This window comes from Microcaecilia unicolor, chromosome 3 (genome assembly GCF_901765095.1).
Source record: "Microcaecilia unicolor chromosome 3, aMicUni1.1, whole genome shotgun sequence".
Lineage (NCBI taxonomy): Eukaryota > Metazoa > Chordata > Amphibia > Gymnophiona > Siphonopidae > Microcaecilia > Microcaecilia unicolor.
Window position 1 is genome coordinate 195400610 of NC_044033.1, and position 24915 is coordinate 195425524.

Consider the following 24915-nt stretch of genomic DNA (forward strand, 5'->3'; position numbering starts at 1 on the left):
CTTGACGACGGTATTCAATACATACATTTACATAATGTTATCTATTTGTTTCACTGTGTTATAACATTCCATCCATTTTTTTCTATAGATTTAGCTTGAAATATACACATCAAGCGACATCCATCTACTCGTCTATATAAAACAGGAAGGTACATTAAGGTTTTATCTTTTAATTGTCTGTTTTGTTTGGCAGTTTGCTGATTAGTATTTAATATTTACTCTTATTTCTGTTATTTTATACACTCAGATGTTTATTTCATTTTAATATACATGGTGGCACATGATAAATTATTCCCCAGACTTTCAGTTCTTTTAGCAAACTCGAAAACTATTAGTTGCACATGTATATTCCCTTATGATTTATTATTAATTATTTCATTTTGATTTTCATATACCTTTTACCTTTTATATTTATGGTTATTTGACTAAATTTTAAACTGTCTGCAGTACAATTAGTTATATATAGTTTTTGTGATTTGTTTGCTTGTTCAATATATATATTTTTTAATGAGATTATAGTTTGGTCATAATGCTATCAAAACTATTCCAATGGCTTAACTAATGGTGACAGGCAACTTCCACCAAACCTGCCAACTCCAGCTCAGTGAACCACTATCAGTTATAGATGCTAATAACAAGTCAGTGTAATAGTACCTACATAAGTATTGCCATACTGGGAAAGACCAAAGGTAAATAATGTCAACAAAAGCATTTCCAAAACTCATTGGTTTTTTTAAAATACACTTTCTATATGCAACCCCCTTAAATGCCCTGACCCCTCCCCCCAATACCCCCTAACTCCCTTCCCTACCACTCATGACAGATGAACCACAACTCACCCCCCAGTGCTCATTTGCTCCTTATGGTTCCGGGAGTCCATTTTTCTTTACCTGATAAAGACTACAAACTCCCCATCTCTACCCCTTTGTTCAACCTCCTATAAGCCGCTTTCCCCATTCCCACCACCCCAGAATCCAAACTGATATTAATCAAGCAAATTCTTTTCCTCAACAAAGCCCTGAAGCTGGTTCAACACCATCCTCTTTGTCAGGGAAGAGGTGGGTGATTTGTAGGATCAGTAGCGTCCAAACCTCACGGCTGCTGTTTTGCAAATGCCGGGGTGACTAGCTTGGTAAAACAGTCAATGAATATTGATCCCGCAGCAACTCTGCACTCACAGTGCAGGGACTCCACACTGACTGTCTGACCTGTCTTCCTTCTTTTGCAGGGGGGAATATCTGGTCTACAAGAAGCACAATGAGGTAGAAGCTCGGAAGAGGGAGTGGAAGAAATATGACTTCCACTATGACAACGTGCTGTGGGCTCTTCTGACCCTTTTTACTGTATCCACGGGAGAAGGTTGGCCAGAGTAAGGAGAATGACCCCCAACTGGACATAGCAAGCAAACCTTTGTGTCCACTGAACTTCTCAGTACCTGGGTCTGGAATAGGCGGGGCAGGAGTGAGGTGCATTGGCAGAGCTCTGTGTGTGTGTGTATGTGTGCGCATGCATGTGTGAGGGTCTCAGTGCTAGAAGAGCAGTGGGTGCTGCACAGCAGGAATGGGCTGCATTGGTAAAACTGGTGTTTAATTAAGGAGGGAAATTATCAACGTGGGCTACTGTTAAGACGGGTTATTTTACAGGTAACCCCAGTTATTAGTAACCAGGTCTCACTGCATAAAATGGGACCTGTGCTAAAATAGCACCAATTAGTGGTAAAATTACCTATCTTAACAGAAGCCCACATTGATAATTATGCCCCCTATATTACATCTCTTTGTTTTTAAGCAACATTCTGTATTTCATGGGTCCAGATTGCATATGAGGGAAATATTCATTGAAAATATTCACTGAATTTTGAAGACTGAAAATTTTCTTTTGCTTGGAAATGTTGCGCATCTGCCTCTCTTCTTTCATCTCCTTCCCCTGTGTTTTTCTTTCTCAGCGTCCTCAAGCACTCAGTGGACGCCACCGAGGAGGATCAAGGTCCCAGTCCTGGATTCCGGATGGAAATGTCTATCTTCTACGTGGTTTATTTCGTGGTCTTCCCTTTCTTCTTCGTGAACATCTTCGTGGCTTTGATTATCATCACATTTCAGGAACAGGGTGACAAGATGATGGAGGAATACAGCCTGGAGAAGAATGAGGTACAGAGAGAGAGAGAGAGAACAAAGTTTTCTGTTCCCATGGAGAACTGAGAGCATATCATACCTCACTTACTAAATGGTAAAGAGGTCAGTGAAATTGTTTTATCCCGATAAAAGGAGAGAGGTGGTATTCTTCTTTGCACGTGACGGCCTCTTATAGACAAGTGTGTCTCGTGCATTTTGGGGCTAAATTCTCCATAGGTCACTAAAAATTAGTGCCAAAAAAGTGGATGTGAATATTCCGCAATGGTAGAGTTGCACCAAATCTGTTGTAGAATATTTTCCGACATCTGCAGCTAACACCAAACTTTAGGTGCAACCCTTTATGCTGGCACCTAAATGCAGAAATGAGGGTTTAAATGTGACATGCCTGTGCCCCTCCCACATTAATGTCCCTTTGCAAATTAGAACTAATTAGTGCTTGTTAATGCCCATTATTAGTATTTGTCACAAATTATTTGCCAATTTAGTGTCAATTACTGAGTTATGTTACACATGTAACTGGTCCCTCTTCTATAACTGTGGATGCCATCAACAGCATTTGGGGGATGGTGACTGGCCAGTGTCACAGTAAAGACCCTTATAGAAGGCTCAGAGCAGAGGGTTTTCAGGATTTCTACCATGAATATGCATAAGATAGATGGGAATGCACTGCCTCTGTGGCATGCAAATATACCTCATGCTTATTCATTCTGAAAATCCTGAAATGCAGACTGGTTTCAGGATCTCTGCACCTGCAGATATGCTTCTCTCACCCCCTCATCATCATCCCTTCTCTCTTCCCAGAGAGCATGCATCGACTTCACAATCAGTGCCAAGCCGTTGACGCGCCATATGCCGGAAAACAAGCAAAGCTTCCAGTACCGCATGTGGCAGTTTGTGGTCTCCCCGCCCTTTGAATACACTGTCATGGTGATGATTGCACTCAACACCATCGTCTTAATGATGAAGGTGAGTTACCTTGAGAAAGAGGAAGGCAGGAGTGGACCCAGTCTTCATCTGTGCTCTGGCAGTGAACCAAATCCTGCTGGGTAGATGGGTCATAACCCTTTCAGTGAGTTTACACCAGAAGGAACTGGATGAGCCCCCCAGCCTATCTGGTAGGATAGCGTGAGCTCGAGTGATGGATAAAATCCATCTGTCAGGTTTTCCCCTGCTAATGCAGGCTGAGGTACATAGCTTTGAGCTTGTGGCCGGGAAAAGCTACTGCATGTCTGGTGGAGTGTGAAAAGGGCTCGTTTAGCTGCCTCTGCTTTGCACTGTTACACGAAGCAGCATCTCTATGGTTACTCATGTCACTGTGGAACTTTTTTCTCTGCACCTCCTCTCTGTTTCCTCTTTATTTAGTTCGATGAGTCTCCTCAGAGTTACGATGATGTCCTACGGATTTTTAACATTGTGTTCACGTCTCTCTTCTCCCTGGAGTGTGTGTTGAAGATTGTTGCCTTTGGAGTCCTGGTAAGACCTTGGTCAGGAATGGCTCTTGTTTAGACATGGTGCAGGCCACCAGCTCAAAGCGTGCATGTAAACTGGGAGAGCGTTTCTCCACCATGTGAATTCCTCACCTGGGCTTGGATAGTTGTATGTAGGGGTCAAAATTTAAAGCAATTTAACCAGCTAGTTAACATTGCTTGTTGGAGGACAGCTGGTCATTTTTCAGTGGCACTTAACCAGCTATTTTGGGGGAGATTCCAGGGCGGGGTCATCACTTGGCTGGTTAAGTGTTGATATTCAGGACTTAGCTCGCCAAGGTCACCACATAAACAGGACCATGTAAAAGTTAGTTCTTCCAATCTGGTTAAGTGCTGAATATCACACTTAACCAGCTATTTATTTATTTGGTACACTTGTATCCCACATTTTCCCAGCTTGTGCGGGCTCAATGTGGCTAACAAAGTTACAAGAAATTACATAGTACTGCAGGATAAAATAGTTATATAAAAATTAACAAAGACAATAGCGTAAGCAGCTTAATAAAAGAATACGGATGGGAATACAGGAGCAACAAGAGGGAAACAGACATAAGGCCAAATGCGGGTAATCAAACAAAACGGAAATAGGGGATTAAAGAGTATTGTGGTCTTTAGGATATGCCTTACTAAACAGATAAGTTTTTAGTAATTTCTTAAATGTTTCGTGATCCGATGTCTCTTTCAGTAGTCTCGGCAAAGCATTCCAGGATTGCGGGCTGATGAACGAAAAGGAAGAAGCGTAGATTGACTTATATTTAGCTATGCTTTAGCTGGTTCCGCAAACCCGGAAATTCAATGCTGAAACCCAGACATAGTCCAGCATTGAATTTCTGGGCACAGTGCCAGTGACAGCCAGAAAATGCTGAATGCCGTCAGCTAAATATCAAGCCCACTATGTGTTTTTTGCTTGACAAATGACTGCTGCCCTTAGCCTGTTTTGCTGTTGTAGAATTATTTCCGGGATGCCTGGAACATCTTTGACTTTGTGACCGTTCTTGGTAGCATCACAGACATCTTGGTGTCAGACGTGGGGGTAAGTTCAATATCCCTTTCTCTGGGTACTGTGAAAGAGCTGCAAGGTTGGGGGTACGAGGGAATTCAAAGGGATGATCAGTGGAAAAGAAAGATGTGGTACAGTTAATTTTGCTGCTAGTTTAAGACTTGCCCCTCTTTCCCAGCACAAATGTCCCTCTGGAAAACCACAGCAAGCAGAAAATCCCTCTGGGACAGAATAGGTGGAAATCTGGAAAGATGGGAAACTCGTGGATCTGTCATGGAGTGGACATGTCACATTACCTCATTGCTCCTTGCTGAGTCCCACCCCCATCTGCCTAAAGGGTGCACATTCCATTTGAGCAGCTCCCCCCCCCCCCCCCCCCCGCTCCATGTGGTTGTAAAGTTTCATAGTGGAAGTGCTTCCACAGGACATCAGCCCCATCCACAGATGTGGTCTTCCGACTGGTACTTCTTCACTCTGGCACATGTTGGAATGAGCCCCAGCCTCTTCAGAAAGGGGTGCAATACAGGGCGATTCTTAAGTGGATGCCTGTGTTTACACATCACTTGTGTGCTTAACAATACAGAATAAGTCATTTCATGTGTAAGTGGCAGAAAAGTGACTCTGCTGTTTTGTAAAGATGCAGGTGACTAGCATGGTGTATAAACACAAGGGGGGTTCACATAGCTGGAGCATGGGGGGCATGGCAGGGGCTTCCACTTACCTGCGGATCTTGTGTGCCCTTGCCACAGGTCTATGGCTGGTGTAACTGGTGTAAGGCACGCCAATGCTGGGTTACGTATGTATCATGTAATAGAATCTAGGTGCCGCTATAGAAATAGGCTGTCACCATGCAGCATCAGGGCACCTAAAAGTAGGCAACCACTTGTAAGATTGCCCCCAGAGTATCCATCAGTGTTCTTTCACTCTGGCTCCCCTTGGTGGTTTTTTCTACCACTGTCACATTACGGCTTCCTCCAGCAGAATAGGGTCTGATTTGTGTTACCTTTTGCTGTGTCCATGTATAATGATTTTTGTATTTCTTGTCTTTTTACATGCTCTCTCTCTCTCTCTCTCTTTCTCTCTCTCTCTCTCTCCTCTACGCTGTGCTACAATGGCACAATGCCCACTGCAAAATTCTTCCAATCAAAATGCACTATGAATCTCATGTCCATCCATAAATCGGTGTGTGTGTCCATGCCAAACTAATATTCTCTCACTCGCTCCCCTGCCACCCCTCCCTCAAATTAAATATTACATAAAAATAACATACTTGCAAATGCCAAAATCAAATGGAAATCTTCCCCCGCCCCATTCATCTTCAACATCTGCATCTAAGAATCCGGTTGGTTTGTAATTTCTTACTGAAACCTAATGCATTACATTCAAAGCACCCTGTGCATGCTGTGCTCCGAGCTTTTGACTGTGCAAACTGCCTGCAGCAGCCCTCTCTCTGTCTCCCCCTCCTCTCATCTGTTCAGTATCTCTGGTTTCCGCAGAAAAGTACCCATCAGGGGCCTGGGAGGTAGGTAGTCTTGGGAGGGAAGGGACAAATGGACTTTCCTGTTAAGACAGTTTCATTATTCTGTGCTGTAAGAGACAAGGAAGACTTGGTTTCTACAAAGACACATAGGATAGCCTCAGGCAGACAGCTTCAAGGACTGGAGCCCAAAAGGAACTTGTTGGTGCTTCTACCGTTTTCAAACACCCTTTACCAAACATGGAGCCACGGCGTGGAGCATAGGTGTCGTACTCCTCAGGTGACACTGTCAGCCAGCCCATGCCCCTCTCTGATGATACACCTGCAGCCTCCTATCACTACAGCCCTAGCATGGAGCATAAGTGTTGTGGCCCCCTGAAGAAGTGTGTTGGTTCTCCATTTTCTCCCAGGCCTTTCATCTAGGGTGGTTACCTGCCTCACCGATCCCTTCTGGTGGCCCTGCACAAACTCCCTCATATGTTGCTAAATGTCCTGATATTTTTCTAGTACATGTACTGTGGCATGTAGGAGGATATCATGATGTGTTTGTAGCATGGATATTGTGGCATGTGGCAATGTATTTATAATGATGTGGCAGGATGCCCTGATGTATTTATAATGTGGACATTGTGACACGTGGCAGGAAACCCTGATGTATTTATAAAGTGGATATTGTGGCCCATGGCAGGATGCCTGATGTTTTTGAAGTGTGAATACTGTGACATGTGACTGGGTGCTTTGATATATTTATAATGTGGGTGCAGTGAGATGTCCTGAAGTTCTTATAGCGTGGATATTGTGGCACATGGCAGGTTGCTCTGATGTGTTTGTAGGCACCTTATAAACACAGGGCACGTAGCCTGATGCCACAGTGCCCATGCTATAAAGCATATCAGGGCAACCTGCCGCACGCCACAGTACCCACACTAAAAACTACATCAGGACACACAGTCATGTCACACGGCAACCATGCTTTAAACCATATCAGAGCATCTTCCCATATCCTACAGCAACCATGTTATAAACACATCATGTGCCTATGCTTTAAACACATTAGGGCACTAAGCCACCTCCAAGCGTACCAATACTACAAGTACATCAGGACACTCAGCCACATATCACAACACTCACATATAATCTGGACTTTGCATCAGGGCATCCAGCCAAATGCCACAGCACCCATATTATCAAGAGGGACACCCAATCTCATGCCACAGCAGGACATTTAACCACATATCACAACACCCATTCGGCTCCATCCCTTCATCCACACTTTAAATACATCACCCTACAAATATATCACAATGTTCATGTTAGAAACAGATCAGGGATGTCCTGATGGGTTTATAACATAGTTGTTGTGGGACATGACAAGTTGACCTGATGTGGTTATAACATGGTTGCTCTAGGATGTGGCAAGATGCCCTGATATGTTTATAGTCTGGATACTGTGACATGTGGCAGGATGCCCTGTGTTGATAGCATGGTTGATGTGGGACATGATGTTGTTTATAATGTGGGTGCTATGGGACATGGAAGGATGCTCTAATGTGTTTATAACATGGTTGCTGTAGTTTGGGTATTGTGGCGATGCCTTGATGTCTTTATAATGTGGTTGCTGTGGGACGTGGCAGGAGTCCTAGTGTGTTTATAGTGTGGATATTATAGGATGTGGCAAGATGCCCTGATGTGGTTTATAGCATGGTTACTATGGGGAGGATGCCCTGAAGTCGTTATAATTGGTTGCAGTGGGACATGGCATAATGCCTTGATGTGGTTTATAGTGTGGTTGCTCTGGGATGTGGGAAGATGCCCTGATGGGTTTATAGTGTGATTGCTGTGGAACGTGGCTGGATGCCCTGATGGGTTTATAGTGTGGTTGCTGTGGGACATGGCATAATGCCTTGATGTGTTTTATAGTGTGGTTGCTCTGGGATGTGGGAGGATGTCCTGATGGGTTTATAGTGTGATTGCTGTGGAACGTGGCTGGATGCTCTGATGGGTTTATAATGTGGTTGCTGTGGGACATGGCATAATGCCTTGATGTGGTTTATAGTGTGGTTGCTCTGGGATGTGGGAGGATGTCCTGATGGGTTTATAGTGTGATTGCTGTGGAACGTGGCTGGATGCTCTGATGGGTTTATAATGTGGTTGCTGTGGGACATGGCATAATGCCTTGATGTGGTTTATAGTGTGGTTGCTCTGGAATGTGGGAGGATGCCCTGATGGGTTTATAGTGTGGTTGCTGTGAAACATGGCAGGTTGCACTGATGGGTTTATAGTGTGGGTCCCGTGGGACTTGGCAGGATGCCCTGGTGTGTTTATAACATGGTTGCTGTGGGGCATGGCAGGATTCCCTGATGTGGTTTATAAAGTGAGTGCTGGGGCAGGTTCTTGTGTTCACAATGATGGCGTGGCACTGCCTTGTTTAATTTTGCCTTTGATGTAAGTTCTCTGGATATTTACACCAATAAAAGCTCTCTTCTCCCTGATAGGACTGCAGTAATTGAAACTTGTTTATGTGTCCCAGACTTAAATTCAAAGAACCCATCCCCTGCCTTCCTGAAATGGTTGAGGGAAATTTTAGCAATCTCATCTTCCTTTAATTTCTCTCTCTTCCTTACTGCCTCACACACTCTCTCCAGTGTGTGACTACCATGTGTCTCTTGGGCAGGAGCAATGGACGGCTTTATTGTGGTTTTGCATCTTTTCTTCTGTGTATGGGCTTGTCTAGCTGACTCAGACCTGATGGGTGGTGTTGCTGCATGCTTCTCCCCCACTTCTGTCCATCTTCCCTCCCAACAGAGGCAGCGGGTCCTGGTTTCCCTGCTTTCCCATCTGTCTGTCTGTCCTTTTGCGAGCAGAGGTGGGTGGCACTGTTGTCCTCTCTCCATGTGTCTTTCAGCAGACATGGGTTGTGCTTTTGCATGCCTCTGCTTAGATACAGGCTGGTTTCTACCTTCTGGGGCGTATTGATCACCCCCTTGTCCCGCTCTTCTGCATGCCATGTTGGAGTCCCAATTTATGCTCTGCCTGCTGACAGGAATGGCCTGCACTTCTGGAATAAATGCAGGAGCAGTGGGCTCCTACATCTTTTCAATTTGACTCCAGGACATATCCCCCTCTTCCACAAATCCAAAAGTCCCCCTACCATGCAGCTTCTGTGTACCTCCATTCCTCCCTTCAATGACAGCTGGTCAGCATTTATCACCTTAACATAACTAACAAGATTTCAGGACTTTCCACAGGCCCTGCATTGCTCTTCTGGTCCCAGAAGCTGCTGCCATCTCCTCAGAGAGTGCAGAAATGCATCTCCATGAACTCACCAGGACTGCTCCAGCTGACCCTGAAAACTGCCTACATCCTCCCCTCCCTCCAGAAGGAGCCCCTGCTAACAAAAGTATGTGGCAGGCTGTAGCGTCTCTCTCCACTGGCCTAGGGGATGGGAAAGAAGCTGTGAGACTGTTGAGTTCATGCCACAGATGTGTTTCTGAACTGCATCATAATGCATGCATGTAAGACACGTGGGCCTTCACCATCTCCACAGTGGAAGCGTGTCTTACATGTAGGAGAGACTCCTGAGTCTGGATACCACTGAACTCGCTGCTTGTCTTAGCAAATCAGTGCATTTGATTGTTGAGGTAAATTTAGAAAAAAGAATGGATCCTTTGATTAGATGATAAAAGTGTTTTGGAATTTCTTGGTGGCGTGGTGATGGGAAGATATTGGGGGATGGCAAAAAAATACTTTTTAAATATTTTTATTTTTAATCTGTGAATATTTATAAATCCATCATTAATTTGCAGATAATTTGCTGGTTTTTTTTTTATTTTTCCCACGCTAAGGAAACTGACATTTTCTCCTCCATTTCCTAGAATAATTTCATCAATCTCAGCTTCTTGAGACTGTTCCGTGCTGCACGCCTCATCAAACTCCTGCGGCAAGGCTACACCATCCGCATCTTACTCTGGACGTTTGTCCAATCTTTCAAGGTAACAATAACATTCCAGTATAGGCCTGCAGTGTCAGCACTAGAAAACCTGCACCTTCTGCAGTGCTGCACCTCCCCTAGCACTGTCCTGCAGTGTCAACACTGAATCAAGTGCCTCTAGCAGTGTAGTGACCCCTCTAGTTCAGCAAACAGGGAGGATAGCAGAGACTTCTCTTTCCTTCCAGAATTTTATATCTGCTATATATTTTCCTTTCTCTTTTTAGGCTCTTCCTTATGTCTGTCTGCTGATTGCAATGTTGTTCTTCATCTACGCCATCATTGGAATGCAGGTACCCTGCTGTACAACACTATATATCAAAATCCTATACAGAGAACTGCTGAGAATCTCTCCACTCATGTTGTAATGTATTTCAATTCTACACAGAGAAGGGGATTGTGAATCCTTACACATTTTCATCACGTTTCCACTGAGAAAAGGAGTGTGAATCTTTACACATTTTCACCCTGTTTACACACTGACAAAAGGAGTATGAATCTTTACACGTTTTCACCTCATTTACATTGAGAACAGAAGTGTAAATCTTCACACTCCTGTTCTCAGTGTAAACATGGTGAAATAGTGTAAAGATTCACACTCCTATTCTCAACGGAAATGGTGTGAAAGAATGTAAATATTTCCACTCTTTCACCCTGTTTACACTGAGAACCAGAGTGTGAATCTTTACACATTTTCATCCCATTTCCACTGAGAACAGATGTGAATCTTTATACTATTTCACCCTGTTTATGCTGAGAGCAGAAGTGTGAATATTTATACTATTTCACACTGCAACCAGGAGTGTGAATATTTGCACTCTTTCACCCCGTTTACACTGAGAACAGCAGTTTGAATCTTTTCATGCTTTCACCCTCTTTTCCTGAAAACTGGAGCGTGGAAACTCTTTAACCCCATTACATTGAGAGCGAGTGTGCAAATCCGGGCACTCGTACACTGCTGATCATAAAATGATGGCTAATGCACTGTGGGCTGCAACCCACTTCTCATCTGGGCTTGTCATGGACCTCACATGAGATGTGACTGACTATTTTCATCCTCCTAGGTTTTTGGCAATATCGCTATTGATGATAAGGATGAAGATGCAGCAATCACAGAGCACAACAATTTCCAGACCTTCTTCCAGGCTCTCATGCTGCTCTTCAGGTGAGTGTACCTAGCACACATGTTATTCTGTTGTTTTATGCTGAATACATCTTCCTTTCCCCAACACACAAGTGAGCATGGCTTTCTGGAAAGCAAGTGAAAATGTTTCTCCTACCTAAAATATCTGTGACCCTGCCTTCCCCTTCCCAAAGCACTAAAGCATGTCTTCTCCCCGCCATGGGTGCAAATTATCTGTTCATACCCTGCACACACAAACCTGCCTTCTACCAAATGTACTGGTATATGCTGTCTCTGCTAGAATTAATACTTCACCCCTTGTCTGAGCTTCATGCAATAGATTAATATTTCACTTACTTTTACATTTCGGGAACAGATGCCCATGTTTGATTGTTCTAGGGAAACCAGTGTCTCTGCAAAGAGGTTGTTGTCAGACTTTAACCAGCTCATTTTCGAAAGAGATCCCCGGCCATCTTCTGACACAAATCGGGAAATGGCCGGCGATCTCCTGAACCCGGCCAAATCGGTATAATCGAAAGCCGATTTTGGCTGGCGCCAACTGCTTTCCGTCGCTGAGCCAGCAAAACTTCAAGGGGGCGTGTCGGTAGGGTAGTGAAGGCAGGATGGGGGCGGGACAGGGGCGTGCTCACGAGATGGCCGGCTTCGCCCGATAATGGGAAAAAAAAGCCAGGCTTGATGAGCATTTCGCCGGCTTTACTTGGTCCCTTTTTTTTCACGACCAAGCTTCACAAAGGAGCCCCAACTGACCAAATGACCACCGGAGGGAATCAGGGATCACCTCTCCTTACTCCCCCAGTGGTCACCAACCCCCTCCAACCCAAAAAAAAAACACTTTTTTGCCAGCCTCTATGCCAGCCTGAAATGTCATACCCAGCTCCCTGACAGCAGTATGCAAGTCCCTGGAGCAGTTTTTAGTGGGTGCAGAGCACTTCAGGCAGGTGGACCCAGGCCCATCCCCCCCTACCTGTTACACTTGTGGTGGTAAATGGGAGCCCTCCAAACCCCCCCCCAAAACCCACTGTACCCACATGTAGGTGCCCCCCTTCACCCCTTAGGGATATGGTAGTGTTGTACAGTTGTGGGTAGTGGGTTTTGGGGGGCTCAGCACACAAGATAAGGGAGCTATGTACCTGGGAGCTATTGTTATTTTTTTTTAAATTTTTAGTTGTGCCCCCTAGGGTGCCCGGTTGGTGTCCTGGCATGTGAGGGGGGCCAGTGCACTAGAAATGCTGGCTCCTCCCACGACCAAATGCCTTGCATTTCGCCGGGTTTGAGATAGCCGGGCCCGGTTTCCATTATGGCTAAAAAATGAAGCCGGCCATCTCCTCTACACCTGGTGATCGATTTAGCCGGCCCCAACCGTATTTCGAAAATACGGTTGGCTCCGCCCTCTTCTGGCGCCGTTCGATTATGCCCCCTAAGACTCCTATATTTATGAAGGTTTTTGGGTGGCTTCCTCCCCCCACCCCTCATTTCATATGCACAAGCCCTTTGCTGCTGCCTTCCTGCCTGCCCTGCTTTCTTTTAAGTGTTTTTCTTTCTATTGCAGGAGTGCCACAGGGGAGGCGTGGCATAAGATCATGCTTGCGTGTCTTGGTGAGAAGCCTTGTGACCCTCGATCGGGGATCAAAGGAAAGGAGTGTGGAAATGAGTTTGCCTACTTCTATTTTGTATCCTTCATTTTCCTCTGTTCCTTTTTGGTAAGTCTAGGAACTTTGTACATATATGACTGAGCCACTTGTCATGGGTACAGCCTGAGATGTGAGACCACACTTGGCATGTACAACCTGAGCATTGAGGCCCTTCTTGCATGTGAAATCTGAGCACCGAGACCCACCTGCATGTAAAGCCTAAACTCAGACCCCCTCACATGTACAGCCTGAGCACTGAAGCCATTCTTCACATCTACAGCCCCCACCACTTCAATATGCTACCTATGTCCCCTCCCTCCTCCTGAGAGCAGAACCCCTACGTTGAATGTACGCTCCCTGCCCTAAGCATCTAAGAGGTGATGAATCATTTGTTTGTACTCTGCGGTTTTCATGCGGGAATCCTTTTCTTTCCTTTATCCTCTTCTTTTTTCTCTCCTTTTCTCCATTTTCTACCTTCTTCTTTCATATTCTCCCTTTTTGTCTTTTTTGCTTTTCTCCGTTTGCTCTCATTTTCATATCTTCCTATTTCTCTCATTTTCTCCTGTTCTCTGTTTTTCTCTTTTTGCTTCATTTTCTCCCTTTTCTCTACTCTTATCTTCTTTTCCCTCCCCTTTTCTCTTCTTTTTTCCTTTTCTTCCTTTGTCTCTTTTTCTTCCCTTTTCTTTGTTCTCCTTTTTCTCCCTTCCCCCTTTTTCCATTTTTCTTTGTTCTTCTTCTTTCCTTTTCTTCCTGTTTCTCTTCTATTTCTCTTCTTTACTCACTCTCTCATCTTTTCTTCTTTTTTCTCTCATTTTCTTTCCTTTTCTTCCTATTTATCTTGTATTCTACTTTCCTGTTCTTTTGTTTTCTCTCCGTTTCTCTTCTTTCCTCCCATTTTCTTTCCTCTTCACTGACCTTCAGATGCTGAACCTCTTTGTGGCTGTCATCATGGATAATTTTGAGTACCTCACCCGTGACTCCTCCATCCTGGGACCGCATCACCTGGATGAATACGTGCGTGTGTGGGCTGAGTATGATCCGGCAGCCTGGTAAGGAGCTCTGTAATTTTTAAAGTGGCTGAACCCACTTAGTGAATTTTTGGGTCCAGCACTTCAACTTTCCCTAGTTTGGTTTGTTGAATGCTTAAAGTTAAGCATCTGCCTAACAGTGGGATGGTAGAGCACAGCTAAAGGCGTAGATGATGCAGCTGAAGCAATGGTGCATTGAAGACAGAGTTAGCAGAGGTCCAGCTGCTGAGATCCTCCTTGTCCCAGTCTCGAAGAGAATAGGAAAGAGCTCTGGCATCAAGCTAAGGAGGAAGCAGAGACCAGATGAGGAGAAAACTATATCCAGTGAACACATCCTGTCTCTTACTACAGAATTCAGGACCTGCAGAACCAGAGTCTGTCCCTGCAGCTCTAGTGACACATCCCTCCCTCCCCAAGACACTCTCAGTGTCTGCATGTGATTCTCTGCCCCTAACCCACTAGTGAGAGATCTTGTGACACTCTCAGTGTCGGCAACGTTTCACCATGTGATTGTCTGCTCAGTGTCTGCTATATGTCTCAACATGAGACTCTCTGTCATCCCAGTGTTGCTGAGAGACCACTGTGACACTCTCAGTGTGTGCTATATTTATTTATTTTATTGGGATTTATTAACTGCCTTTATGAAGAGATTCACCCAAACTGAATGTACAGCAGGTAGAGTTTAGCGTAAAACTTACAATTTTGTTATAACAACATAACAATAGTAAAAATAACTAAATATAAACATAAATTAGATAAATTAGATAAACTTAAAAAACAGAAAATTAAAACCTAATAATATGACTACCATGAAACAGTATTGAAAATGTACACATTTAACAGCACTGAAATTCAAATAACTGAGATATAATACAGTGTCAGCATAATACTAATGAAACACCTAAAAAGCAATATTAAAACATTCAAATAACAGAGATATAATACAATGTCAGCGTAATATCAATGAAACAGCTAATAAGCGGCATTAGAACATTCAAATAACATAGATATAATACAAAGTAGGCATAATATCAGTGAAACAGCTAATAAGTGGCATTAGAACATTCAAATAAAATAGACATAATACGATATCAGCATGATGCCAATGAAACACCTAATAACCAATATTAGCACATTCATATAACAGAGATATAATACGATCTCAGTATAATACCAATGAAACACCTAATAAGCAATATTAGAACATTCCAATAACAGCGATATAATACAACGTCAGCATAATACTAATGAAACACCTAAAAAGCATCACTGGGCTTTCATCTGTCTAGTAGAGTAACCGATATATCATCCTCTAAGCCCACTGATGGAAGAGAAAGATACACCTAATAAGCACAAATTAAAATATTCAAATAACATAGACATAATACGATGTCAGCGTAATACCAATGAAACACTTAATAAGCAGCATTAGAACGTTCAAACAACAGAGATATAATACGATGTCAATATAATACCAATGGAACACCTAATAAGCAATATTAGAATTTCAAGTAACAGAGATATAATACAAAGCATAATATCAATGAAACAGCTAATAAGCGGCATTAAAACATTCAAATAACAGAGATATAATACATCAGTGTAATATCAATGAAACAGCTAATAAGCAGCATTAGAACACTCAAATAACAGAGATATAATACGATGTCAGTGTAATAGCAATGAAACACCTAATAAGCAATATTAGAACATTCAAATAACAGAGATATAATACAATATCAGCATAATACTAATGAAACACCTAAAAAGCATCACTGGGCTTCCACCTGTTCTAGTAGAGTTACCGATGTATCGTCCTCTGTCAGGCTTTCAAGGCAGAAACTAGGTTCGTGAGCCCTTGGGCCACTGCCGAGGAGCGGCAGTGGCATGCAAAACCACCCCACACCCGAGACAAGGCAAAACTCTGACAGAAACAGCTAGACGTCACCTGCGCTTGACTGCCGTTCCCCAGGAGTTGAGCCCCTGGGTGCAGGCGGCCGGCAGGACTTACAGGACAGGGCAGGCACTGGATACCAACTAGGCTGAACAGGGACTGAGGGTCAGAGGGGAAAGGAATATACATGGGCAGCAAGGCAGGAAACGGGGCTAGGACTCACAGACAGACAATACTACACAAAGCAGGAAATGGACAAGCTAAAGGACAGGAACCAACAGCTGCAGAGCAGTCACTAAAACAGGGTACAGATACTGACAGACAAGAGACAGGACTGAAAGCTGCAGAGCAGCCACTAAAACAGGGTACAAATACTGACAGACAAGAGACAGGACTGAAAGCTGCAGAGCAGCACTAAGCAAGAGACACAGACAAACAGAAACTAGACAAGGAATACAGACCAGAAACAAGACTAGGGAAATAAGCAAATAAACCTAAGCTAAACTACACATAGATAACTAGAATCAGACAAGGAACTAAACAAGAAAACAGACTAGGCAGAAGTGCAACAAAGCACCAACAAACCAGGGACCTTAGATGATGCAAAGGCAAACTCAGAAGGTTTCCAGGTGGTTAATAAACCCATCAGCCGCTGAAGCTCAGCTGCAGGAATCATGAGGCAGCTACGGGTGAGGCTAGCTGCCAAACTTCAAACCAAGTCTGGAGGGCTAGAATATCTGGACTGGACCGGAAAGAAAGTCTGGAAAGTCTATGGCAGCCACCGGTTCTGGCCACCAGAGGGCGAGAGGAACACAAACCAAGACACAGGCAGAAAGCATACTGAAGCACAGAGAGACTTAACACACACAGGTGCAGTATAGTGGAGTTATCAGAGCCATGCAGCCAGCACACAGAGTCAGAGTCAGAACTAACTCAGGAAGAACAGACAGAAGCCAGCTCAGAAGCTGACCGCCGGAAATAAGGTGAGTCTGAGAGGGGTCATGACCACAATCGTGACATCCTCTTAGCTCACTGATGGAAGAGGATGATGCACCTAATAAGCACAGATAAAAACATTCAAATAACATAGATATAATACAATATCAGCATAATACCAATGAAACACCTAATAAGCAGCATTAGAATATTCAAATAACAGAGATATAATACGAAGTCAGCATAATACCAATGAAACGCCTAATAAGCAATATTAGAATGTTCAAATAACAGAGATATAATACAAAGCGTAATATCAATGAAACAGTTAATAAGCGGCATTAGAATATTAAAATAACATAGACGTAATAGAACATCAGCTTAATATAAATGAAACAGCTAATAAGCGGCATTAGAACACTCAAATAACATAAATATAATACAACATAGGCGTAATATCAATGAAACAGCTAATAAGTGGCATTAGAACATTAAAATAGACTTAATACGATATTTATTTATTTAATTTGTTACATTTGTATCTCACATTTTCCCACCTATTTGCAGGCTCAATGTGGCTTACATAGTACCGTAAGGCGTACGCCAATTCCGGTAAAGAACAAATACAAAGTGATGTTATGACAGAATAAGGTTCATGTGTTACAGACACATTTGGGAATCATAGAGAGGAAGAGTTTTGTTGTATCCATTACCAATGAAACACCTAATAAGCAACATTAGAACATTCAAATAACAGAGATATAATACGTCAGCATAATACCAATAAAACACCTAATAAACAATATTAGAACATTCAAATAACAGAGCTATAATACAATGTCAGTATAATACCAATGAACCATCTAATAAGCAGCATTAGAACATTCAAGTAACATAGATATGATGCAAATGCTTTTCCTACAATACAGCTTACCATGTGGCTGAGGGGTCAAGTGCACATCTCACTATGTGATTCTCTATTCCTGCTGCACTGGTGAGACACCACTTATAACAATCTCAGTGACTGCCAAATGTCTCACCATGTGACTCTCTGTCCCTGAAACACTGGTGAGAGACCACCATGACACTCTCAGTGTCTGATATATGGCTCACCACATGACTCTCTGCCCCGACAGCATTACCAAGAGACCCTGTGACAATCTCAGTGTCTGCTATATGTCTCACTATGTGACTGTGTCCTTGTTGCACTGGGGAGACCTCCCACCCCCAACACTCCCAGGGTCTGCTCTTTCTCTCACCATGTGACAGTTCTTAACTGGGCAGTGAGGTTGTTTCCTCCTCAGGCTTCCTATTTGAAAATCTCAGCTCTTAGGTGGGTTCTGTATATGTACTGTGTGTACATGTTTATGTGTCTGCGTTCATGTGTGTGTGTGTGTTTATGTTTGTATTGTACGTGTGTATGCATATGTACGTGTGTTTTTGCTTCAGTGTGCATGTGTTTATGTGTATATGAGTATGTGTGTGTTCTGGTATTTGTGTGCAAACCTGTGTACTTCTCTGTGTGTATAAACTATTGTGTGTATGCATATGTATGTATAAATGTGTGTATGTGTGGTTGTGAACCAAAAGAGAATCCACGGAAGTGGAGAACTCAAGAAGTCCCACAGAGTAACTCAAGATAAAAAGGGGAGTGGGAATAAAAACCAGGATTCCCAAAGACTGGACCACAGTGATAGTGAAAACAAAGCAAAGTTTATTGAATGAGTCATTCAATAAACTTTGCTTTGTTTTCACTATCACTGTGGTCCAGTCTTTGGGAATCCTGGTTTTTATTCCCACTCCCCTTTTTATATTATGTGTGGTTGTGCACATATGTATATATCTGTTTGTGTGCATGCATGTGTATATGTGTGTTTTGCATTTATATGCACATGTGTGTCCTTTTCATTTGTGTGCATGTATGTGTGTATGTGTATTGATATGTGTGTATGAATGTGCATGCATGTGTATATTTGTGTGCACATGTTTGTATGTGTATATGTGTGTTTTGCATTTCTTTGCACATGTGTGTAATTTGTGCATGTATTTACATGTGTGTATGTATATGCATGTGCATATGCATGTATATATTTATGTGTGCATGTTTACATATGTTTATATATGTACATATGTGTATTGTAAGGTCTCCACCACCGGGAGACTCTTGGAAAAGTCTCCTGCACTGGGAGACTCTTGAGTCCCTCGGCCCTTTAGCCGAGCTGTGTGCTGTAATCCACTGCTAAAGAGCGCACGGCAATCCACAAGGTCAGATCATTATACTTTATTGTAATCCCTTTGTGTCAACTGCTCATCCAAAGGTAGTTCCCACCACAGCATTTCTCAAGAAGCATAGCAGTTCAACAGCATAGTATTCAAAACAAAACGAAAAAAAACCCAAAAGGTTCCAAAATCTCAGCAGTTCATATGAAGCAGTTATGCAAAGCAATTCTTCAAAAAAGTAGCTCAAAAAGGGCTCATACTCCCAGCAGTTCATGTATAGCAGGTATGCAAAGTAATTCTCCAAACACGGTAGCTCCAGAAAGGGTTCAAACCCTCCCCAGCAGTTCCTGTCAGCAGTTAGGCAAAACAATTCCCCAAACACAGCAGTTCAGAAAGGGTTCAAACTCCCAGCAGTTCATGTATAGCAGTTATGTCCAAAACCACCACTCCTCCTCTCTCCCTTTCCAAAAGAAATCAACCTAGGGAGCGTGGCAAGGGTCCCTCCCCAACCAGGCTAGCATTATACCCTGACCACCACCCGCATGACCCTTCCGTGGTAAACCTGTTTTCTCAGCTCCCCTCGTGGGATAGCCACCTTTTCCCTTCTTCTACCAGGCTCTCCTTCTGAGCAGCCCTCTCCTGTTTCACCTCCTTTCCTTCCAGTTTAGTCAGAGCAGCAATCTCCATCGGCTCCTCTTGCTCTAGTTCCTCCCCCTTTTCTTCCCCTTGCCAGTCCATAGGTTCCTCCCCACACCCATTGCTCAGCTGCTCTCCATTTGCTTGATTGGGCAGGTTCAGAACTCCTTCCCTCATCCTGGCTCTCTGGGACAGGTTTTTCCAACTCCCTTCTCTTGCCCTTCTCCTGACCGCCTCTGGGGGCTGTTGGGGATTGAAGTCCCTGTTTCTACCATGGGACCTTCTCAGGGGCTGCTGGGAATTGTAGTCTTTTCCTTTTCTCCACTCCCCCAGGGAAAAGACTCCTTCTTTTCTCTACCCAGTCTCCCTCCCTCTCGAGCCTCCTCGTTCCTCCATGTGCCTTCATTCTCCCTCTCACCCTCATATTCCTCAGTATGTGTGTGTGTTTTGCATTTATATGTAGCTGTATGTGTGCTGGATTGTGTAGATCTGTGTGTATGCGTGTTTACATGTGTGTATGTATGTGCATGCCTTTGCATGCTCATGCATATTTGTGTGAGTGTGTATATGTATGTGTTTTTATTTTTATGTAACTGTGCTTGGTTGTGTATATGTGAATGTATGTGTGTTTACATGTGTGTATGTATGTGTTCATTCAATTGTATATTTATGTGTATATGTATGTGTGTTTTGCATTTCTGTGCACATGTGTATATGCTTTGTTTGTACATGTGTGTGTTAACATGTGTGTATGTATGTGCAAGCCTGTGCATGCTTGTATATATTTGTGTGTGTTTTGCATTTCTATGCATATTTGTATGTACTTTATATGTTTTACATGTGTATGTATGTGTGTGCCTATGCATGCATGTGTATATGTATATGTGTCTGTTTTGTATTTGTATATAACTGTATGTGTGATTGGTTGTGTATATGTGTATGTATGTGTGTTTTCATGTGTGTATGTATGTTTGTATGAATGTGTGTATATTTCTATGTGCATGTATGCATATATGAACGTGTGTGTTTTGAATTTCTGTGTACATGTGTGTACTTTGCATGTGTGTTTACATATGTCTATGTATGTGCATGTTTGTGTCTATTTCTGTGTGTATATGTGTGGGTGTTTATGTATGTATGTGTGTTTTATATTTGTATGTGGCTGTATGTGTGCTTATTTGTATGTAAGTGTATGTGTGTATGTACATACATGTATGTATGTGTGTATATGTGTATGTTTTGCATTTGTATGTACCTGTATGTGTGATGGCTTGTGTATGCGTGTATATATTTATGTATATATGTGAGTGCATGAATGTGTGCGTAAATGTATTTGTGTGCATGTTGCATATCTGTGTGTATGTGTGTGTACTTTCTGTGTGTTTTTACATGTATGTATGGATGTTCATGGCTGTGCATGCTTGTATATATGTGTGTGTGTGTATTGTGCCGGGGAGGGACTGGTAGAAGAGGAGCAGATCTGACAGAGGGAAAGGATTGAAAATGTATGTTCTGTTATCCTTTATTGTACATAAATTATGCAGAGCTGGTATGGGAAGGGCAGAATGGGGTGAAAGTGGATTGAGAAATGAGAAATGGGGAGGGCAGAAGAGAATATTACAAAGCTGGAGAAATGGGAATGGCTGGGTAGGAGTGCATTGCCCTGAGTCACAGGAGATGCCCAGTGCTGTCCTGATGACTCCTGCAGATCACAGGCTGTGTCATTTATCACTCCTATGATCCACAAAAACTGCAGCTCTGTATTCTCTGCTGTGGGTGAACCTGACAGCGAGGGAGGCGCAGCCAACCTGGCAGGGTGACTGTCTCCCACTTCGAGGCAGGGCTGAGCATTTCTTTCTTCTACTGGTGCACTAACTTCCATGTATTCTTCTTGCAGCGGGCGCATTCATTATAAGGATATGTACAGTTTATTACGGGTTATCTCTCCCCCCCTGGGCTTAGGGAAGAAATGCCCTCATAGGGTTGCTTGCAAGGTTTGATTTCCACTAAAACCTAAAACCTGCTAGCATCAACGGAATGAATGTTGCTTTTGGTTTTTAAAATATATATATTTGATATATATATGTACGCATATATACGTGTATGTGTGTATACATGGATATGCACATAAGTATCTATCTATATATATATATATAGACGTATATATCCCTAATTTGCATTTTTCTACTTAGACCTTTTTCTGATTATGAACAAACGATGCAGGCACCGAGACTAACGCATGGAGATTGTCTTGGTTGTCTCCCACCATTTCTGCTTGCTGTTAGCTGGAAGGCATCGTGGGGCACGGGGGAGTGCATCAACGGACCTTTTCATTTGGGGGGGGGGGGTGACTGCATTGCCATGCCACCATTCCACACTCTATACCCTCCCGCCCTTCCCCCCTCCTCCAGTGCTGGCAGAGGGACCTCCTTGCCCCAAGAGGCTGTCTGTGTGAGGCTGTGCTAGAGGCCTCAGACAGAGCAAAAAAACAGCGATCATCAGATCATCAATAGCAAAACGAAACAAGTTCTGACCTTATGTCTCTCTCTCTCTCTCTCTCTCTTTCTCTCTCTCTCTCTCTCTCTCATGCCTCTTTCTCCTTTCAATCAGTGAAGTAATTCATATTTTCCCCTTTTCTCTTGCAAGTTTTGTTCCTTCTCTCTCTCTATATATATATTTTTTTTGGGGGCCGTTTTTTGGCTCATGTGTTTCTTTTCCCACTGCTCCCAGGGGCCGAATGAATTACAGAGATATGTATGAGATGTTGAGACACATGTCTCCACCCCTGGGTTTGGGGAAGAAATGCCCACCGCGAGTTGCATATAAGGTAGAATAAAAAAATCTACAGCAAAACAAACTAGCACACGTGGGAAACGGAAGTTTAATCAGCTGAACCCTCTCTCAATGAAGTTTTCTAAACCCTGAGAAGCACAGTGTGTCGTACAGTCTGTTAGTGTTTTTTGTCGTGTCAGAGACTCCATTATGGCCAGTAGACTCTGGGGGGAAAGGGATTGGGGAGCCTGGTCCTACTGTACCTCTCACCTGCTCAAGCAGGGGTAGACTTATCTCTGTGCTCAAAGCCTCTTTCATGGGTCCTCTTTGGGCTCTGGATAGGTCTCTCCTGACTCAGAAGAGGAGGGAGAAGGGGCTGCAGGCCCTGCCTGTTCGCCAGAAGCAGGAGGGCAGGTTGAGAGATACAACTGGGACCCTGAGAAACATTTATTTTCCTTTCATTTTTTGAGGTCAAAGATCATGTAGTCCACAGGGAGTGGGAGATTAGAGCGAAGGAAAGAGAGCTGTATATGCCTTATCAGTGCCAAACCTTGGTAAGTATGGACAGGTTACCTCAGAAAAGACATAATTGCTAGGCCTTATGGACAGATAGACAGACTTCCCGGAGCCCCTTTTCCTTAAGTGAATAGTGTAGTACAGCATAACCAAGTGTCCCCTGTTCTGGTGGGTCCTGTCTGCCTATGTTAGCTGTATTTGCCAATCCTGCTGGACGAACAGACAGCTAGACTACCTCCTTCACACAGGAGGTCCGGTACCCCAGCAGGAGTCAGTCTTTCTCAGGCATATTCCCTGTGGATGTTTTCAAGCCTGAGCAGTGAGGTCTGCCTCTAGGACAGGGATGAGAATCACTGGCCTAAAGGATTCTCTACAGCCTGCAGCTCCTTCTTTTCAGAAAAAAATTGGAAGTAAGAGTCAAAGAATTCAGGGGTGTGAAACCAAGCCTGGACTGGTCTGTCCTGCTTTCCTGACTCCAGGAAAGAACTGAGAGAGGGTCAGGGGGAGGCTTACAATCACTTTTGTGATTTTATTTACAGAGGTCAAGCAGAATAGAAGTGGATGTAATGAAGTGTGGGTGGTAGTGCTACTGCTCTGCAGTATGATATAGGAGATAGTGCTTCTGGCATTGCACTGTGTTATGGGACGTAGTGCTACTGACAATAGATTTTGTTAGGGAGAGAGTGCTGTAGGTCATTCAGTGTAGTCAGTGTGGTCCGGTAGTGGTCAGGCAGTGTAACTAGAATGCTGCTGGCAGTTGAGTTATGGCAGGTAGTACAGTCCCTTGTGGGAGGTAGTGCTACTGGCAGTACAGTGCATTATGGGAGATAATGCTACCGGTATGCAGTGTGTTATGGGAGACAATGCTACAAAAGTCTCCCTGTTAGACCTGGGTAACTTGGCAGTAGCAAAAACAACAGACTGCACCAGATTTACAAAGTAAAAGCATGTGCTTGCTTCTGTTTTGAATTTACCCCAGTTAAACTCTGCACATACATACTTGCCTGCTCTGTGGTACCCATAGTTTTCCAGGACAAAGTACACGTAGATATTTAAAATGTCCAGATATGTCCATAAGTGTTAACCCCTCTGCAGACCCACACCCAGTCCCTAGGAATATTTGTACTGGCAGGTAACAATCCACACATGCCGGTTGTCTAAATGCACCTTCCCTGCCAATCAGGTATGTTCTACTGTACAAGCTCATTCGCACAAGCATTGTTTAATGACTTAGAAAATTACTCTTTAAGTGGCGGCTTGAACATGTTTATTTTTATTGGTTGCTTTTTTTTAAGTGCATTTTTTGGGAAACAAGCAGAAGACCAGGACTTCATGTGTAGGACAATCCCAGCCCCAGTGGGGACATTGAGCTGGCCTCTGGACCTACTGGAGGTGATGGGCAGAGAGAAGTGTTCAGAGTGACATCTCAGGAACCCACTGACAGCAAAAGCTTTGCAGGCCAGGTTGGAGAGGGGCTCAGAGGAAAAAGAGAAGCTATGCAGGACAGGAGGGAGCAATGCCCCTGAACCCTGCTCTCTGTGGACTGCATGACAGGACCCTTCCCCCCCAGCCTGAGAGACGAAGGTGATGTCAAGCCCAACAAAAGGAAGAAACCAGGAGAATATTTTTATAGACATATTCCTAAGTTGAAAAGAAAGCTGCTACTAACCTTTTTTTTTTTTCATTCTTACCTTCTCTCCGTCCTCTCTTTGTTTTGTCTGTCCACTTCTAACCTGATGTCCAGCTTCTCCTCTGTGGCCCTTCTCTCACATCATATCCTTGAGTGCCTCCCTGCCTGCCACATACAGCTGCCATCTCATTTCGGTGTTCATAGTTATTGGCTCATTTCTTTCTTTACGCCTTCATTTTCACTCACCCTTTGGAGGTGCCAAACCCCAGGTCACACTGAGGTCCTTTTCCCCCAGTCATCCCAAAAACATCTTGGGCTTTTCCCTCTAGGAAAAGAAATTTACAAGCCCCAAGTGAGAAGCTAAGAGGAGCCATCTCTAATGTATGCATGCCAGACTCGGTCTCATGGGACATAGGGTACTCCA

General features: G+C 43.6%; 1 protein-coding gene across 3 annotated transcripts in view; it reads left to right on the forward strand.

Annotated features, from left to right (window-relative positions):
• CACNA1A (calcium voltage-gated channel subunit alpha1 A) overlaps window positions 1–24915 on the forward strand; it is a 191315-nt gene that overhangs the window by 128616 nt on the left and 37784 nt on the right. Inside the window, exons 28-39 of one of the 3 annotated variants that reach the window (XM_030196931.1) lie at window positions 1229–1369; window positions 1946–2147; window positions 2934–3098; window positions 3495–3605; window positions 4569–4652; window positions 5956–5961; window positions 9972–10088; window positions 10312–10377; window positions 11149–11249; window positions 12778–12928; window positions 13781–13908; window positions 22304–22400. In XM_030196931.1, coding sequence (XP_030052791.1) covers window positions 1229–1369; window positions 1946–2147; window positions 2934–3098; window positions 3495–3605; window positions 4569–4652; window positions 5956–5961; window positions 9972–10088; window positions 10312–10377; window positions 11149–11249; window positions 12778–12928; window positions 13781–13908; window positions 22304–22400 — 1369 coding nt within the window. Of the gene's footprint in view, window positions 1–1228; window positions 1370–1945; window positions 2148–2933; window positions 3099–3494; window positions 3606–4568; window positions 4653–5955; window positions 5962–9971; window positions 10089–10311; window positions 10378–11148; window positions 11250–12777; window positions 12929–13780; window positions 13909–21470; window positions 21568–22303; window positions 22401–24915 lie in introns of all 3 variants that reach the window. The other 2 variants (XM_030196930.1, XM_030196929.1) reach the window with 2 other exon arrangements.